This window comes from Aplysia californica, unplaced genomic scaffold (genome assembly GCF_000002075.1).
Source record: "Aplysia californica isolate F4 #8 unplaced genomic scaffold, AplCal3.0 scaffold00193, whole genome shotgun sequence".
In the NCBI taxonomy this organism is placed as follows: Eukaryota; Metazoa; Mollusca; class Gastropoda; order Aplysiida; family Aplysiidae; genus Aplysia; species Aplysia californica.
This window is the reverse complement of record NW_004797463.1, coordinates 1,041,345-1,054,555: the sequence shown is the minus strand read 5'-3', so window position 1 is coordinate 1,054,555 and position 13,211 is coordinate 1,041,345. Positions and strand designations below refer to the sequence as shown.

The 13,211-nt window shown below is 39.5% G+C and overlaps 1 protein-coding gene across 2 annotated transcripts in view; it reads right to left on the bottom strand.

Moving 5' to 3' along the window:
* LOC101859409 (SH3 and PX domain-containing protein 2A) overlaps positions 1–13,211 on the bottom strand; it is a 47,920-nt gene that overhangs the window by 32,952 nt on the left and 1,757 nt on the right. Inside the window, exons 3-7 of one of the 2 annotated variants that reach the window (XM_013082776.2) lie at positions 12,913–12,993; positions 11,539–11,614; positions 10,072–10,148; positions 9,149–9,255; positions 5,852–5,893 (exon numbers count right to left, since the gene is read on the bottom strand). In XM_013082776.2, the coding sequence (XP_012938230.1) occupies positions 5,852–5,893; positions 9,149–9,255; positions 10,072–10,148; positions 11,539–11,614; positions 12,913–12,993 (383 nt within the window). The remainder of the gene's footprint in view (positions 1–5,851; positions 5,894–9,148; positions 9,256–10,071; positions 10,149–11,538; positions 11,615–12,912; positions 12,994–13,211) is intronic. The other variant, XM_005098786.3, reaches the window with a different exon arrangement.

Below are 13,211 nucleotides of genomic sequence, written 5' to 3'. Positions count from 1 at the left end.
ATGGATAGAAAAGAAAAACAGGAACCTTTATACAGAGCTACTGAGACCGATGACGTTTTAGCCTCAAGTGACAGTCTACAGATAAAGTGGGAGTTCTCGTGGCCTTGAGGATAAGGTTCGAATCCGGGTAGCGACTGAAACATTTTCTGCTCTAAAACGGTCTCCTTCCACCTCCTTTCCTGCTCTCCGGCAATGTTCTGTTGTCAGCTTTCGTCTCCACTTTCTGCCCCCACCCCCTCTACTCCTTCGCCCCCCCCTCTGGGCACTTGACTCTTTGTGCAGCCTTTCTACTGCTACTCCTTGGCTCCTTACTGCCGTCTTTCTGCCACATCTCAGATCTTCAGGTAGGAAAGATCTACATCTAGCCTTCTCGGACAAGGGCGAAAAATCTCGGAGGTCCCGAGCGCAAGTTGCGCACGTTAAAGATCCCTTTGTGGTCTAAAATCGAAAAGAGTAGGCTTCGGCCGCAACCCGGGCAAAATTTAAAATGTCCTACCAACTGAAAAATTATATGTTTGGTGCGTTCGCGCGCTTATATGACCCCATGCAGTTTCAAGCGCCGTAAAACACTTACAAAAAAAAATACAACCCCCCCAAAAAACAACAACACCAACAACAACAACCAGATACAGTCGCAGTTGTCCAGGAAGGCCACCTATTGTCGAGGAGAAAAGAGCTTGTCCTTCTTGGGTGACAATGAATAAATGTTATTGCTTGGGGGTTTTAAATGTGTTTTTTGTTTTGTTCGTACGTTTCAGTAAAGAGAAGCACATCGACACAAACAATTCATTTAGAGTTGGGTAAAAGGTAAGACAGGCAGCTACGGCTACATGCACTGAATGAGACACAAAATCTACAAGTCTGCACGATTAAATGGTGCACTAAAGAAGAAGAATCAGACAAACGTCGAGTTTCACTGTCATATAAAGACAAATAATATGTATAAAAATATACATAATATTGCTGTAAAAGATTAATTGAGTCTTTGTTTCTTTCTTTATTTTTTAGTCAGCCTGAAAGCACGACGGGTTGATCTTATGTAGGTCAAAGTGCTTGTGATTATGGTTGATCACTGTTCGGACACATATTTTGTGTTGCTCTAAAGAGTATGTATCTAAATATAACTCCAAAGGTCTTGTAATTAAATTTATTCCTGCATGTGGTTGAATGATGCATCTGATGTGAATGTACATTTTGTCAGCTTTACTTCTCTTTTCATATTGAATTTTAATGAGAGTTAATATATAATTTAAATTTTTTCATGCATACCTCCATGTGTTTTTACGGTTCTGTACAGCCAAGAAAAATTTCCATTTGGGATAATAAAGTATTTTCTTATCTTATTTGGTTATTCGTGAGGCGACATCCGTGTTATGACGTCTGTCTGCTATTGTCAAAGTTCAGTTTTTGTGGTTGTTTTTTTGTGTGCTTTTGGTTAGAGTAGTCTTAATTTAGTTTTAGTAAGAGGTTTTTTTTTTTAGTAGAGGTTTTACGGCTCTCGCAACTGCATAAGGTCATGTAAGTGCCGAGTAATAGACGTGTTACAAGAGAGTAGCATACAAAAAAGTGAAGGAGGAGAGATAAGGACGATAGATGTTTGATGTAGGGTAGGAAAAGGAAAAGTAGGAAAAGGAAAAGTAGGAAAAGGAAAAGTAGGAAAAGGAGGAAAAGGAAAAGGAGGAAAAGGAAAAGCAGGAACAGGAAAAGCAGGAAAAGGAAAAGGAAAAGGAAGAAAAGGAAAAGGAAAAGTAGGAAAAGGAAAAGGAAAAGGAAAAGCAGGAAAAGGAAAAGCAGGAAAAGGAAAAGGAAAAGGAAGAAAAGGAAAAGTAGGAAAAGGAAAAGGAAAAGGAAAAGTAGGAAAAGGAAAAGGAGGAAAAGGAAAAGTAGGAAAAGGAAAAGGAAAAGGAAAAGCAGGAAAAGGAAAAGGAAAAGGAAAAGCAGGAACAGGAAAAGGAAAAGCAGGAAAAGGAAAAGGAAAAGGAAAAGGAAAAGGAGGAAAAGGAAAAGCAGGAAAAGGAAAAGGAAGAAAAGGAAAAGTAGGAAAAGGAAAAGGAAAAGGAAAAGCAGGAAAAGGAAAAGGAGGAAAAGGAAAAGGAGGAAAAGGAAAAGCAGGAACAGGAAAAGCAGGAACAGGAAAAGCAGGAAAAGGAAAAGGAAAAGCAGGAACAGGAAAAGCAGGAAAAGGAAAAGCAGGAAAAGCAGGAACAGGAGCAGGAAAAGCAGGAAAAGGAAAAGGAAAAGCAGGAAAAGGAAAAGGAAAAGCAGGAACAGGAAAAGCAGGAACAGGAAAAGCAGGAACAGGAAAAGCAGGAACAGGAAAAGCAGGAACAGGAAAAGCAGGAACAGGAAAAGCAGGAACAGGAAAAGCAGGAACAGGAAAAGCAGGAACAGGAAAAGGAAAAGGAAAAGCAGGAAAATTAGGACTCCCAACGCCATCGTTCAGCCACTCGTCTGAACGTCCAACCTACTCAAAACAGCATGCAAAAACATTTGTAAAAAAATCAAACGTGCAGGAGGAAAACCCCCCACAAAAACAAACAAAAACAAACTCTGCACTCATTGACTTTCATGACGTTGTAAAAAACGTTACTTGATAAACCAGCACAAATCGTGAGTGTGTAATAAAGTATGTCATTGGCCTCACCACTAGAGGTAGGCAAAATCCGGATAATATATAAGGATAACCGGATAATTCTTAATGAAACATCATCCGAATTCAGACTCTTAACTCTCTTTTCCTGACCCGTACGCCGAAGTGGGTGCACAGTAAAGTACGCTATGGGGTGCACCCATTTGTTGAAGTGATGCTAACCCGTTGGTCGAAGTGGTTCTAACCCATTTGCCGAAGCGGTTCATAGCATACTATTTGCTGAAGAGGTGCACTAATGTATTATCTGGACTTTGCTGAAGCGAGTCATTGCCCAGCCCTGCTCATCACTCGACCTGCTTGACGCGTGTGAACGAGTTAACTAAGATAAGCGGGGCACGAACACAACCCCTCCCCCCAACCACACACACACACACACACACACGAACACAACCCCTCCCCCCAACCACACATACACACACACACACACACATGTTATTGTAGGTGCGGTCAACGCATACACACACACACACACACACACACACACACACACACACACACACACACACACACACACACGGACACAGACACATGTTATAGTTATAGTAGGTGAGGTCAACACACTCACACGCACACACATACACACACGGACACGTGTTGTAGTAGCTGAGGTCAACACACTCACACATGTTACAGTATGTGAGGTCAACACACTCACACATGTTACAGTATGTGAGGTCAACAGTCACTTCACTATATCCACCACCACAACAAAGACATCGACTTATTACAGTCATGAACGCACACCCGCCCTATTGACGTCCGCTGACATCGCCACTTGGCAGTTTTATCTTGACCCTATCTGTACGTCGTGTTTTACTATCGTATCCATACGACGTGGGGAACTCTGTGCTACCACTTAACCCTATCCGTACGTCGTGTTTTACTATCGTATCCATACGACATGGGGAACTCTGTGCCACCACTTAACCCTATCCGTACGTCGTGTTTTACTATCGTATCCATACGACATGGGGAACTCTGTGCCACCAATTAACCCTATCCGTACGTCTTGTTTTACTACCGTATCCATGTTGGGGTTAGGTGATTACAGGGGAAAAAAGCGAATTTGCCTGAAAATCATCTGTGATCATGCCATAATTTAGTTTAATTCTATACAAATAGTTATTAATTCATTTGAATCAATAAAATAAACTGTTCAACGATAAAGTTTCCATTATTTACCAGATAGAAACAAAAAAACCCAACAACAAACAAACCCCAAACCCAACCAGACATATACAATATTGTTCTTCATATATATTTTTAAAACTGGGTCAGATGCAATACGTCAGTAGCCTTTCTAGGAAATATTCTCTAGCAAATAGGGACAGGCCAAAGTTTCCTAGACTTATACTCGCCTAAACATTGTTAACCCTATCCGTACGTCGTGTTTTACTATCGTATCCATACGACGTGGGGAACTCTGTGCCACCACTTTCCAAAGAGGAAATTTACTCGTTAATCCGATCAATACGCTTTGCATAGCAGTCTGTTAAAATGAATTTTTGAGAAATACTGAAAGTTTCAAAGAGATCTTCTTACTAGAAGCATTCTAAAATGTGAAGAATACAACCTCCGGGGTACAAATGACCCTAGGACGTACGGATAGGGTTAAACGCATTCTTCTACACAACACAATTGGTCTCATTGGCCACAGCACAAGCAACAAGTCATCGTAACCTTTGATTCTTCAATTCTTTTTTTTTTTTTACTTCACTGGAAAAATATCCTCCTCTGCGGATGCATTGGTCATCGCCAGATATTGACGAACCAGCTAATAATTAATTAATTAATTACGCAACATAACTGGTTTATAGGCTACAGCAGAAGTCACAAGTCACCTAAATTCTTATTTCTTTTTCTCTTATTCTAATATTCTACTCCGCAGATGTACTGGCCATTGTAAAGATATTGATGGATCAAGTATAGTCAAATTGTCTAAGATGATCAACCTTTGTCGAGGTAAAGATTGGTTGTCTTAGAGAGGTAAAGAGTGGTTGTCTTACAGAGGTAAAGAGTGGTTGTCTTACAGAGGTAAAGAGTGGTTGTCTTAGAGAGGTAAAGAGTGGTTGTCTTAGAGAGGTAAAGAGTGGTTGTCTTACAGAGGTAAAGAGTGGTTGTCTTACAGAGGTAAAGAGTGGTTGTCTTAGAGAGGTAAAGAGTGGTTGTCTTACACAGGTCGACGTCTTACACAGAGTTATTATATTTTTAAAAATTAATCGAGAAAGAAAAAAAAGAGACAAGAGAAAGAAAAATAAGAGACAATCCCCATATCCTTTTGTACAGGTGACTACTGTCTCACTCACACATGTGGCTTTTAGTTAGAGCCAGTCCGACTGTATTAGTGTTAGTATTCCACAACTAATCAACAAGCTATTGGACTCTACGTCTCAGTCAGGCTACGGTCTCTCAAAGTAAATTTTAGTAAGAGTTTTATGGCACTTGCAACACAATAAGGTCATATAAGTGCCCAAGATTAGAAGTGTTGCAAGAGAGTAACAAACATAAAACAGAAGGAGGAGAGATCAGGACGATAGACGTTTGATAAGAAAGAAGGAGCAAACCACACCAGAGCACCCGCAAACCACCCACGTCTCAAAGTAAAAAGCTTCTCTCTTAAATCATAAGATAACAGAAATACTACAACAAGCTTTTGAAAGCACGGGCAGACTTTAAAACAAAATTATCGTTTGTTTGTTTGAGTAGAAAGAAACACATCAACACCGTAAGAAATATTTAGTGCGGGTAAAATGCAAGGCATTCACACAGAAACAACAGATGGAAAGAAAAAAAGTAGGTCAAAGGTCAAACAACAGGCACATTCCAACTACCCACAAAGTAAGGATGGGTCTTCACACCTCTATAAATGTTATAATTAATAGACGCAGCTTCAACGAGGTAGTGTTCTTTTATAAATTCCAAAAGAGTTGGAAAATTTTGACTCATCTAATTATCTAACACAACTTGCAAAGTAAAAATCTTCAACACTAGGAAAAACCAAAAGCCATAATAAATATATATAGCTCTACAATAATAAATACGGATAAAATATGCTACCCGGTACCAAAGAAAGAGAAAACTTGATAAATGGAAATGCAACCATACAGAACCACAAAAAATGGACATTTAGAAAGAGGAGCTAAGTGTAATGAAAAAAGCTCAAATGCACAATGTAGAGGGAATCGACGCTACAAGGCTTACCTGAGGCTATTAAGGGATAAACTAAGGGACAATTTTCTCTTCCTGAAGAAGCGAGAAGCAACAAGGAAGAACAAAAAGGTTAAAATATGCTGCTTATATCAGCAAGTTTTCTTCTTACACCATAAAAGCAAACTATTTAGGCTGAGTAGTACAAGATCTCAGCAGTCGGGAAATTTACACACAAACATGGGAAATCATTCATTGAATTTGACAAGAAAATTTAAAGGAACATTTCCCATACACATTATTATTCAAACTGGAGAAGAGATTGCTATATATATGATATTCCAGCAATGGCGTCAAAAACAAAAACAAAACTAAATACAAAAAGAAAACAGTTGAAGATATCGGGAGCAATCGAAACACTCAAGGACAATGCGTTACATATATAATAAACAGAAGTTTTTGGGAGTCTTGTAGTGTCATTTTAAATGAAAGAAGCAGGAACAGTAAGAATAAAATGGCATCTAAAACCACAGAAAGAAAAAAAAAAGTGCTTTATGAACCTGAGAAAGGCTTACAAGATATGAAACACTCTCCGCATATCTCAGTAACTGACTGATGGAAAGTTGGGCTATGTTGGCTTTCAAGCAAGGTGAGTTTTCTGTCCTCGATGACACTTGCTACAAGAGCGAATAATGTCTGCTTGTTTGAATAAAGAGAAGCATATCGACACAATAATAATGGTAATTTAGGGCTGGGAAAAGGTAAGACAGAGAGAAACAACAGAGGGAAAGTAAAGAAGAGGGACCTCCTACTAGTACTAGTGGCGTCCTCCAACCACCCCCAAAAGCTTATAAAATTTTATGGGATTCCTGCCTAGCACCGTTATCTTTTTATATTTTCACAGCATGCATCTATTTTTGGGACCAAACATGACATAAAGGAAACAACAACAGCTTCTCCGATTACTTTAGAATAATAATAATAATAATAATAATAATAATAATAAATAGCATTTGTATAGCGCATATCCCCGCTCAGCAGCAGGCTCTATGCGCTTTACACTATATTATTACCCCAGCAGACCATAGAACACTCCGAAACATTCTCAGCTTCCCGGGAAGCATACAGTGCAAGCAGCCGATTAAGCGCTCAAACACCAACAAACTGACAAGATCTTTCGCTGTCTATAGCCGAGTACCCATTCCCACCTGGGTGAAGTGAGGAAAATTTGTGTAAAGTGCCTTTCCCAAGGACACAACGTCGGGCCCTCGACGGGATTCGAACCCTCGACCTTATGGTTGCGAGTCCGAGAGCCTAACCACTAGGCCACCGACGCCACAGAATAAGCCCTGAAGTCTGCCACATCAAGGCTGCGATGAGTTTTCACAGAGGTTGAACAACAAAAAGAGTTTCACAAAGCCCACAGAGCAACTCTAGATTAGACTTAGACGAATGAGCAAAGTGTGAGTTGAACTTTGAGCAGGAGCAGAAACATCTCTCTTGAGCAAAAAGAACCTCGACAGGAGCGCTGAAGGTGCGTATGCACACGCACACACACACACAACATGGAACAATTATTATACGCTACTAATTTAAAGAGCTGTAATCCTAAAAGACAAAAGGCGAGAGCTGGTTGTCAGATGCAGTGGTGCCCCCATGGTTGCTGAAACCACGGGCTAGAACAAGAAGAAGAAGAGGAATCCTGAACACTACAAACATACGATCAGGTCTCCAATACTCTCCTGTCTGTGTGTACATATCCTGTCAGCCCACTCTTTATCTGTTACATTTGTGTAAGCGTGTGCGTGTGATAAGCAAGTTGATGTGTGTGTGTGCGCGCGCGCGCGTGTGTGTGTTTAGCGTACATGTGTGTGCACATGTGTGCGAGTTATGTGTGCGCGCGCGCGCGTGTGTGTGTGTTTAGCGTACATGAGTGTGCACATGTGTGCGAGTTATGTGTGCGTGAGTGTGTGTGAGTGTGTTTGTGTGTGTGTATGAGTGTGTATGAGTGTGTATGTGCGTGTGTGTGCCGCGAGCGTGAATATTGTTCGTACATGCATTTATGTAAAGTGCCTAGAGCTGTGTTTACATGGGAGTGGGCGCTATAGAAATGATCTTTATTATTATTATTATTATTATTCCACTACAAATTTGAAAGAAGAGAATACAGAAATACCAATACACTTGTTGTGCCACAGGAAACATGGATATGAGAAAGACACCCACAGTTCAAACTGAAAAGAACAGCCAAATTTGTCTAGGTTGACCACCCACAGTCAAGGAGAAAAGTAAAGTGATTGTGTTCTCTCTCTCTCTCTCTCTCTCTTCTGGCGCTGTGGCTTCATAAATGGTCAGTGATGCCGACAGCACGCAGGAACTTAACACTTGACCGGGGGTCCTTAAAAATTACTGAAAGTGGGTTACTGAAATGTCCCAGCAAGTGACTGTGTTAGATCGGTAGACGTCTTGGATGACTCATAGTGTCATAATAATGTCAAAAGGACGCAAGGGGGAAGAGGATGTTTGTAGAGGCGATTGTCTTGGACAGGTAGCTGTTAGAACAGGTTCAGCTGTAGTTAAAAGACCAAGATAGACAGAAGGAAAACCTTTGAACCACAAGTTTGATGAAACTAAAACACAATTGTTTGTGCAGTGATGACATTTGAGAGATGTGAGCTTGCCGGAGTTGAAGAGAGTTGATGCATATTGACAAAATGTTGGCCTGATCAAATTAGAAGTGAAGAAGTTAGCAGTGTAGTAGCATCAGGAGAAGGACCATCCTCTGATGATCTGTCCCACTAAACATTGGACAGTGGTCACAAAACTAAACACCCATCACAGAGACATTATATGCTGGCAATCGTGAGAAACAAAACAAGATAAGATAAGATAAGATAAGATAATACTTTATTATCCCAGAGGGAAATTTACAGAAGATACAACTTTATCAAAGAAAGCTGGAAAGCTTACACATGTTTTGAGAAGCAAAAAGGCATGTTACGGTATATTTTTAGCAAAGAAAGCTGGAAGGAGGTGTAACAAATGTTTGATACATAGTGTGACAGATTCAGAGCACTAGTGACACAACTCATCAACCACTTTTTCCCCAAGTAGAGTCTGAGGTACACAGGAATATTTGGTGAAAGGACTGAGTGGCTGCTCAAGCTAGAGGTATGTGGTCTCAGAACAGATCCGCTCTGAAACAATGCGGACAGCAGGTTCCTGCATGCTATGGACCCCTAGAGTAAGCAAACAAAGATAACTTATAGACTATTCATTTGAATTTTGTTTTCTGCAATAAATAGGGGGCGATATACACAAAAACTGAATAAAAAACAAAACCAAACTTACCCATCCTCCGGGTTAGCAGATGGAGGGTCTAAATCCTCAGGCTCTACTTCGAAGAACTCCAAAACATCTTCACATTCCGAAATATGGGACGGTAGTTTGATCAGACTCTGAGGAAACATGAAATGTGGACATCTGAAGGAAACAATGTGAACAGAAAGGACTCCCCCCTGGGGCAGTGCCACTGACTGTAGTGTCTTTAGGCCATTCCCAAAGGGGGGACATTTCTCGTTCAAGCACAGTAGAATTGTAAATGGGCTGATTCTGTCACGCTCACAACTGTGCCTGATCTACAACAGGGAACTGCTGCTTCTTCTTTCTAATCCTTACTATTGTCATTTTCCTCTACTTCTTTTGTATGTTTGTCACACTCTTGTGACCTGCTATTTTTGGGGTGCCTTGATAGTCAAAGCAGACCTTGTGCTGTTGAAGCTAGAAAGGTGAGCAAAGTAAGTCTGATTCCCTGTAAAGATTTCTCTGTTGACACCCACCCCTTGGCGCTCATATGACCTTATGAGTTGCGAGCGCCGTTAAACCCTCTACTATAAAAAAACCAAAAACAGAAAGGACAGAGAACAATGGAAAATCCTCAAGTTAAGTTTAATTTTTGACGAGTGTTGCTTTATTTTGACTATTTAGGAAGTACACACCAAGAAACAAAGAACATATTTTACGTCGTTACACACATACATAACACTCATTTTTTTGTAACATTCTCCGCTTTCCTATTCATACTCTTCTCAGGATATTATGTCTCGTTTAAATGTAAGAGTATTGCATCAAGTGTATAAATCATCTTTTATTTCTACACATTCTGTGGTCATATCATTAGATCTATATAAATATAATATAATGTAAGAGCCACTTTTTAATGATCTATAACAAATTACATTCTTTTAAACATAAAAAAACCCCTAAAGTCATACCTTGCAGTATTCACTGATGTCCTTCATCCTTTTCATAGCAACATCCTTGACATGGCTTCTCCCAAAAAATATTTTTCCTGAAATAAAGTGATAAACATAATGTTATCTTTTATAATACTTTGGAAAATTTTGCATTAAAAAAAATATAGCAGCAAACCAGCAGGGAATTGTATGGGATTAGTTTATGCACTGAAAATAAAATGTGTCTTGGATTTCTTTTCTTTTTACAAATGCTCTCCCACCCTTTAACACTTTACCGCCTCATCTCGCTGACTGACGATGTTTACCACCCAGTTTCTTTGGATTTTCCCCAAAATATGACAGCAAAGAGTTAATTTGTAACTGTGTCAGTCCAATACAGTCAAACTCTTTTCCATGCTATACTGGTATATGCACAGGTGAAAATGTGTTTTAGTGTCATTATAATGCTTCAACACCAAGACCAGCCACAAAAAAACTCTATTCACTTCTGAGGCCACAGTTATATTTAGAAAATGTTCTGATACGCTAAAATAATCAGGAGTGTGCTCAGGTCAAACTATGACACTGTCACAGAGATATTTTCTCTATATTTATACACAGCTCAAGGACTAGGTGGTAGCCATGTTCCCCAAGTGTAAGTGCTCCAGCGTACATGTTCCCCACAGTGGTCACACACATTTCCTTTGATTAAACCAATATGATGACTACAGGGGAAAAACAACTGTAGTCACAAACTGAAAATCGTGAGGGTGACAATTTTGAACACTTGTTGACTCATAACTGTATTTCTGTTCAACTGTTAGTTGATTATTGTTGTTAGATTTTCCATTCAATAACACTTAACAATAAACCACCAGTCAAACAAATATGAAGTTATGGGTCCACAAGCTTTTAAAATTGTCACCCTCACAATTTTCAGTTTGTGACTTCAGTCGTTCTTCCCCTGTAGTCTTCATATATTTATGGAATGCACTTCTAAACTGAGGGTGTTTCAAACATGGTTTGTCACAATACCATTGACCATTTTAGAACAACAATAAATGCCACCAAAAAAAAAAAATGCTATGTCAATGAAAAATGAACAGAAATAAAAGACGAGTTCACATTCTTTTCAGGGAACAATAAAAATTTCATCTCAATCAAGGTACTATTTCAGTAAACTATTTCATTGACACTCATATTGACCAAACACTTAGCTCCAGGCCACACAACCCAACACAAACAAACAAATATATATCACATTCCAATCAAGCAGAAAAATATTGTTTCTTTCTATCTTACGAATAATAAAAATTATAATGGTAAAGTTACTATTTTTTACTATACATTATTTTGTCTTCGAGACAAACGTTATCAGACACTACAATTGTTAAGACAACATAGTTTATGAAGAAAACATTTCATGTACAAGACGAGCCTTATTAATGCCAAGGCTCAAGGTATAAAGTTTTATTTAGTCTTTCATAAATCTTGCAGCTCTCATACCTGGGAGGAATGGAATAACTCGTTTCTGTGGGTCAATGATTCCTCCTTCAACTGGAAACAAGTCGAGGAGTTTTGTCTGGAAGTGACAGAAAACACAAAATTATAAACAGGCAAGCACACATGAACATAAGTTTTGGCAGACATATATAGATTATTATTAATTATAGATAGCATTTGTATAGTGCAAATCCCCACTCAACAGCAAGCTCTAAGCACTTCACAATCTACTCTATTATCCCAGCAGACCTGAGAGCATTCTGAAACAACCTCAACTTCCTGGGAAGTATACAGTGCAAGTGGCCATTTAAAGGCGCTAAAACACTAACATACTGACAAGATCTTTCGCTGTCTATAGCTGGGTACCCATTCCAACCTGGGTGAAGTGGGGAAAATTCGTGTAAAGTGCCTTTTCCAAGGACACAACGTTGGGCCCACAGCTCAAACCCCCGAACTTGCAACCTCGCGACTACGAGTCCGCTAGCCTAACCACTAGGCCATCGACGCCACAAGTATAGTACCCTTAACCCCTTCTTCCCCAACTTCTTTAGAAGAGATTGACCGGATCTGGTGGTCACTGAGGAGTTGAAGTTAAAGTTATGCCACACAGGACCTGGAAACAAAGCACTGTGATCATCAAGATCGCGAATGAAGACAAGGCGGATGTTGGCACATTATTCTTTACTTTTACAAGTATTTTTCTGATCACATGAAAAGCTTATAAAATACTTTTTTACAGAGATGTACTCTCCAAATTGTATACCCAGAAGAAATGTAAATACAGTCGAACCTGCCCTAATGACCACCTGTCAAAGACAATCCGTTGTACAAATGACCGCCCCCCCCCCCCCCCCCCCGATGTTTTTTCTTCAAACGGGGTATCATGGTGAATCAAAATAAGAAAATAAAAAGAAACTGTCATTTCCTGCCAGTTGGGTAATTTTAACTTTTAAGGCTGAACTCCTTTTATGTCCATTTAAAAACACACATTTCTTTGTGGAGTGTACTGAAAAGATTATGCAGGTATAACTTCATATATATATATGATCAAAATTTGATTAGCACCTACCTGATTCCTCCATTTCACAGTATAATGACACTGTCCTAGATACCCATCTGTCTAAGACAACCACTTTTATCATCAACAATTGGTGGCCGTCTTGGACAATTTCGACTTTACTTACGTACTGAAGAAGCTTTAACACTTTTCCATCAATCGGAGCATTATTGCGCCTTCTAAAAGTTTGTGTATTCATCAGTCGGCGCATGTAAAAGGCAAAACAACGTATCACTTTAAAAAATCCAATTGACAGATCGGGAAAAACCTATTCAGACCCAACTGATGGAAAAGTGTTAAATCTAAAAAATAAACTCTACCTGAAGGTCGAAGAAACGGCTGTAGCGTCGAAACACTGTCAGCGACGACCCATCTGCCCAGGTCACAAGAATGACATACACCTGGAAAAAAAAAAGAGAAACAAACACGCTCGACTCACTGGACAAACCTTTGCAAATGGGCTGCTATAGAATCTACATCTTAACTTGCGGTCTTAAGTCCCCCTATGCCATAGCAGGGGAAAGAGGTGATATTATTAGTGACGTCAAGAGTAATTTTATAGTAAATAATAATGGTCAAGAGTTGTGAAAGAAGTAGAAAGGGGTGTGACATCATTGTA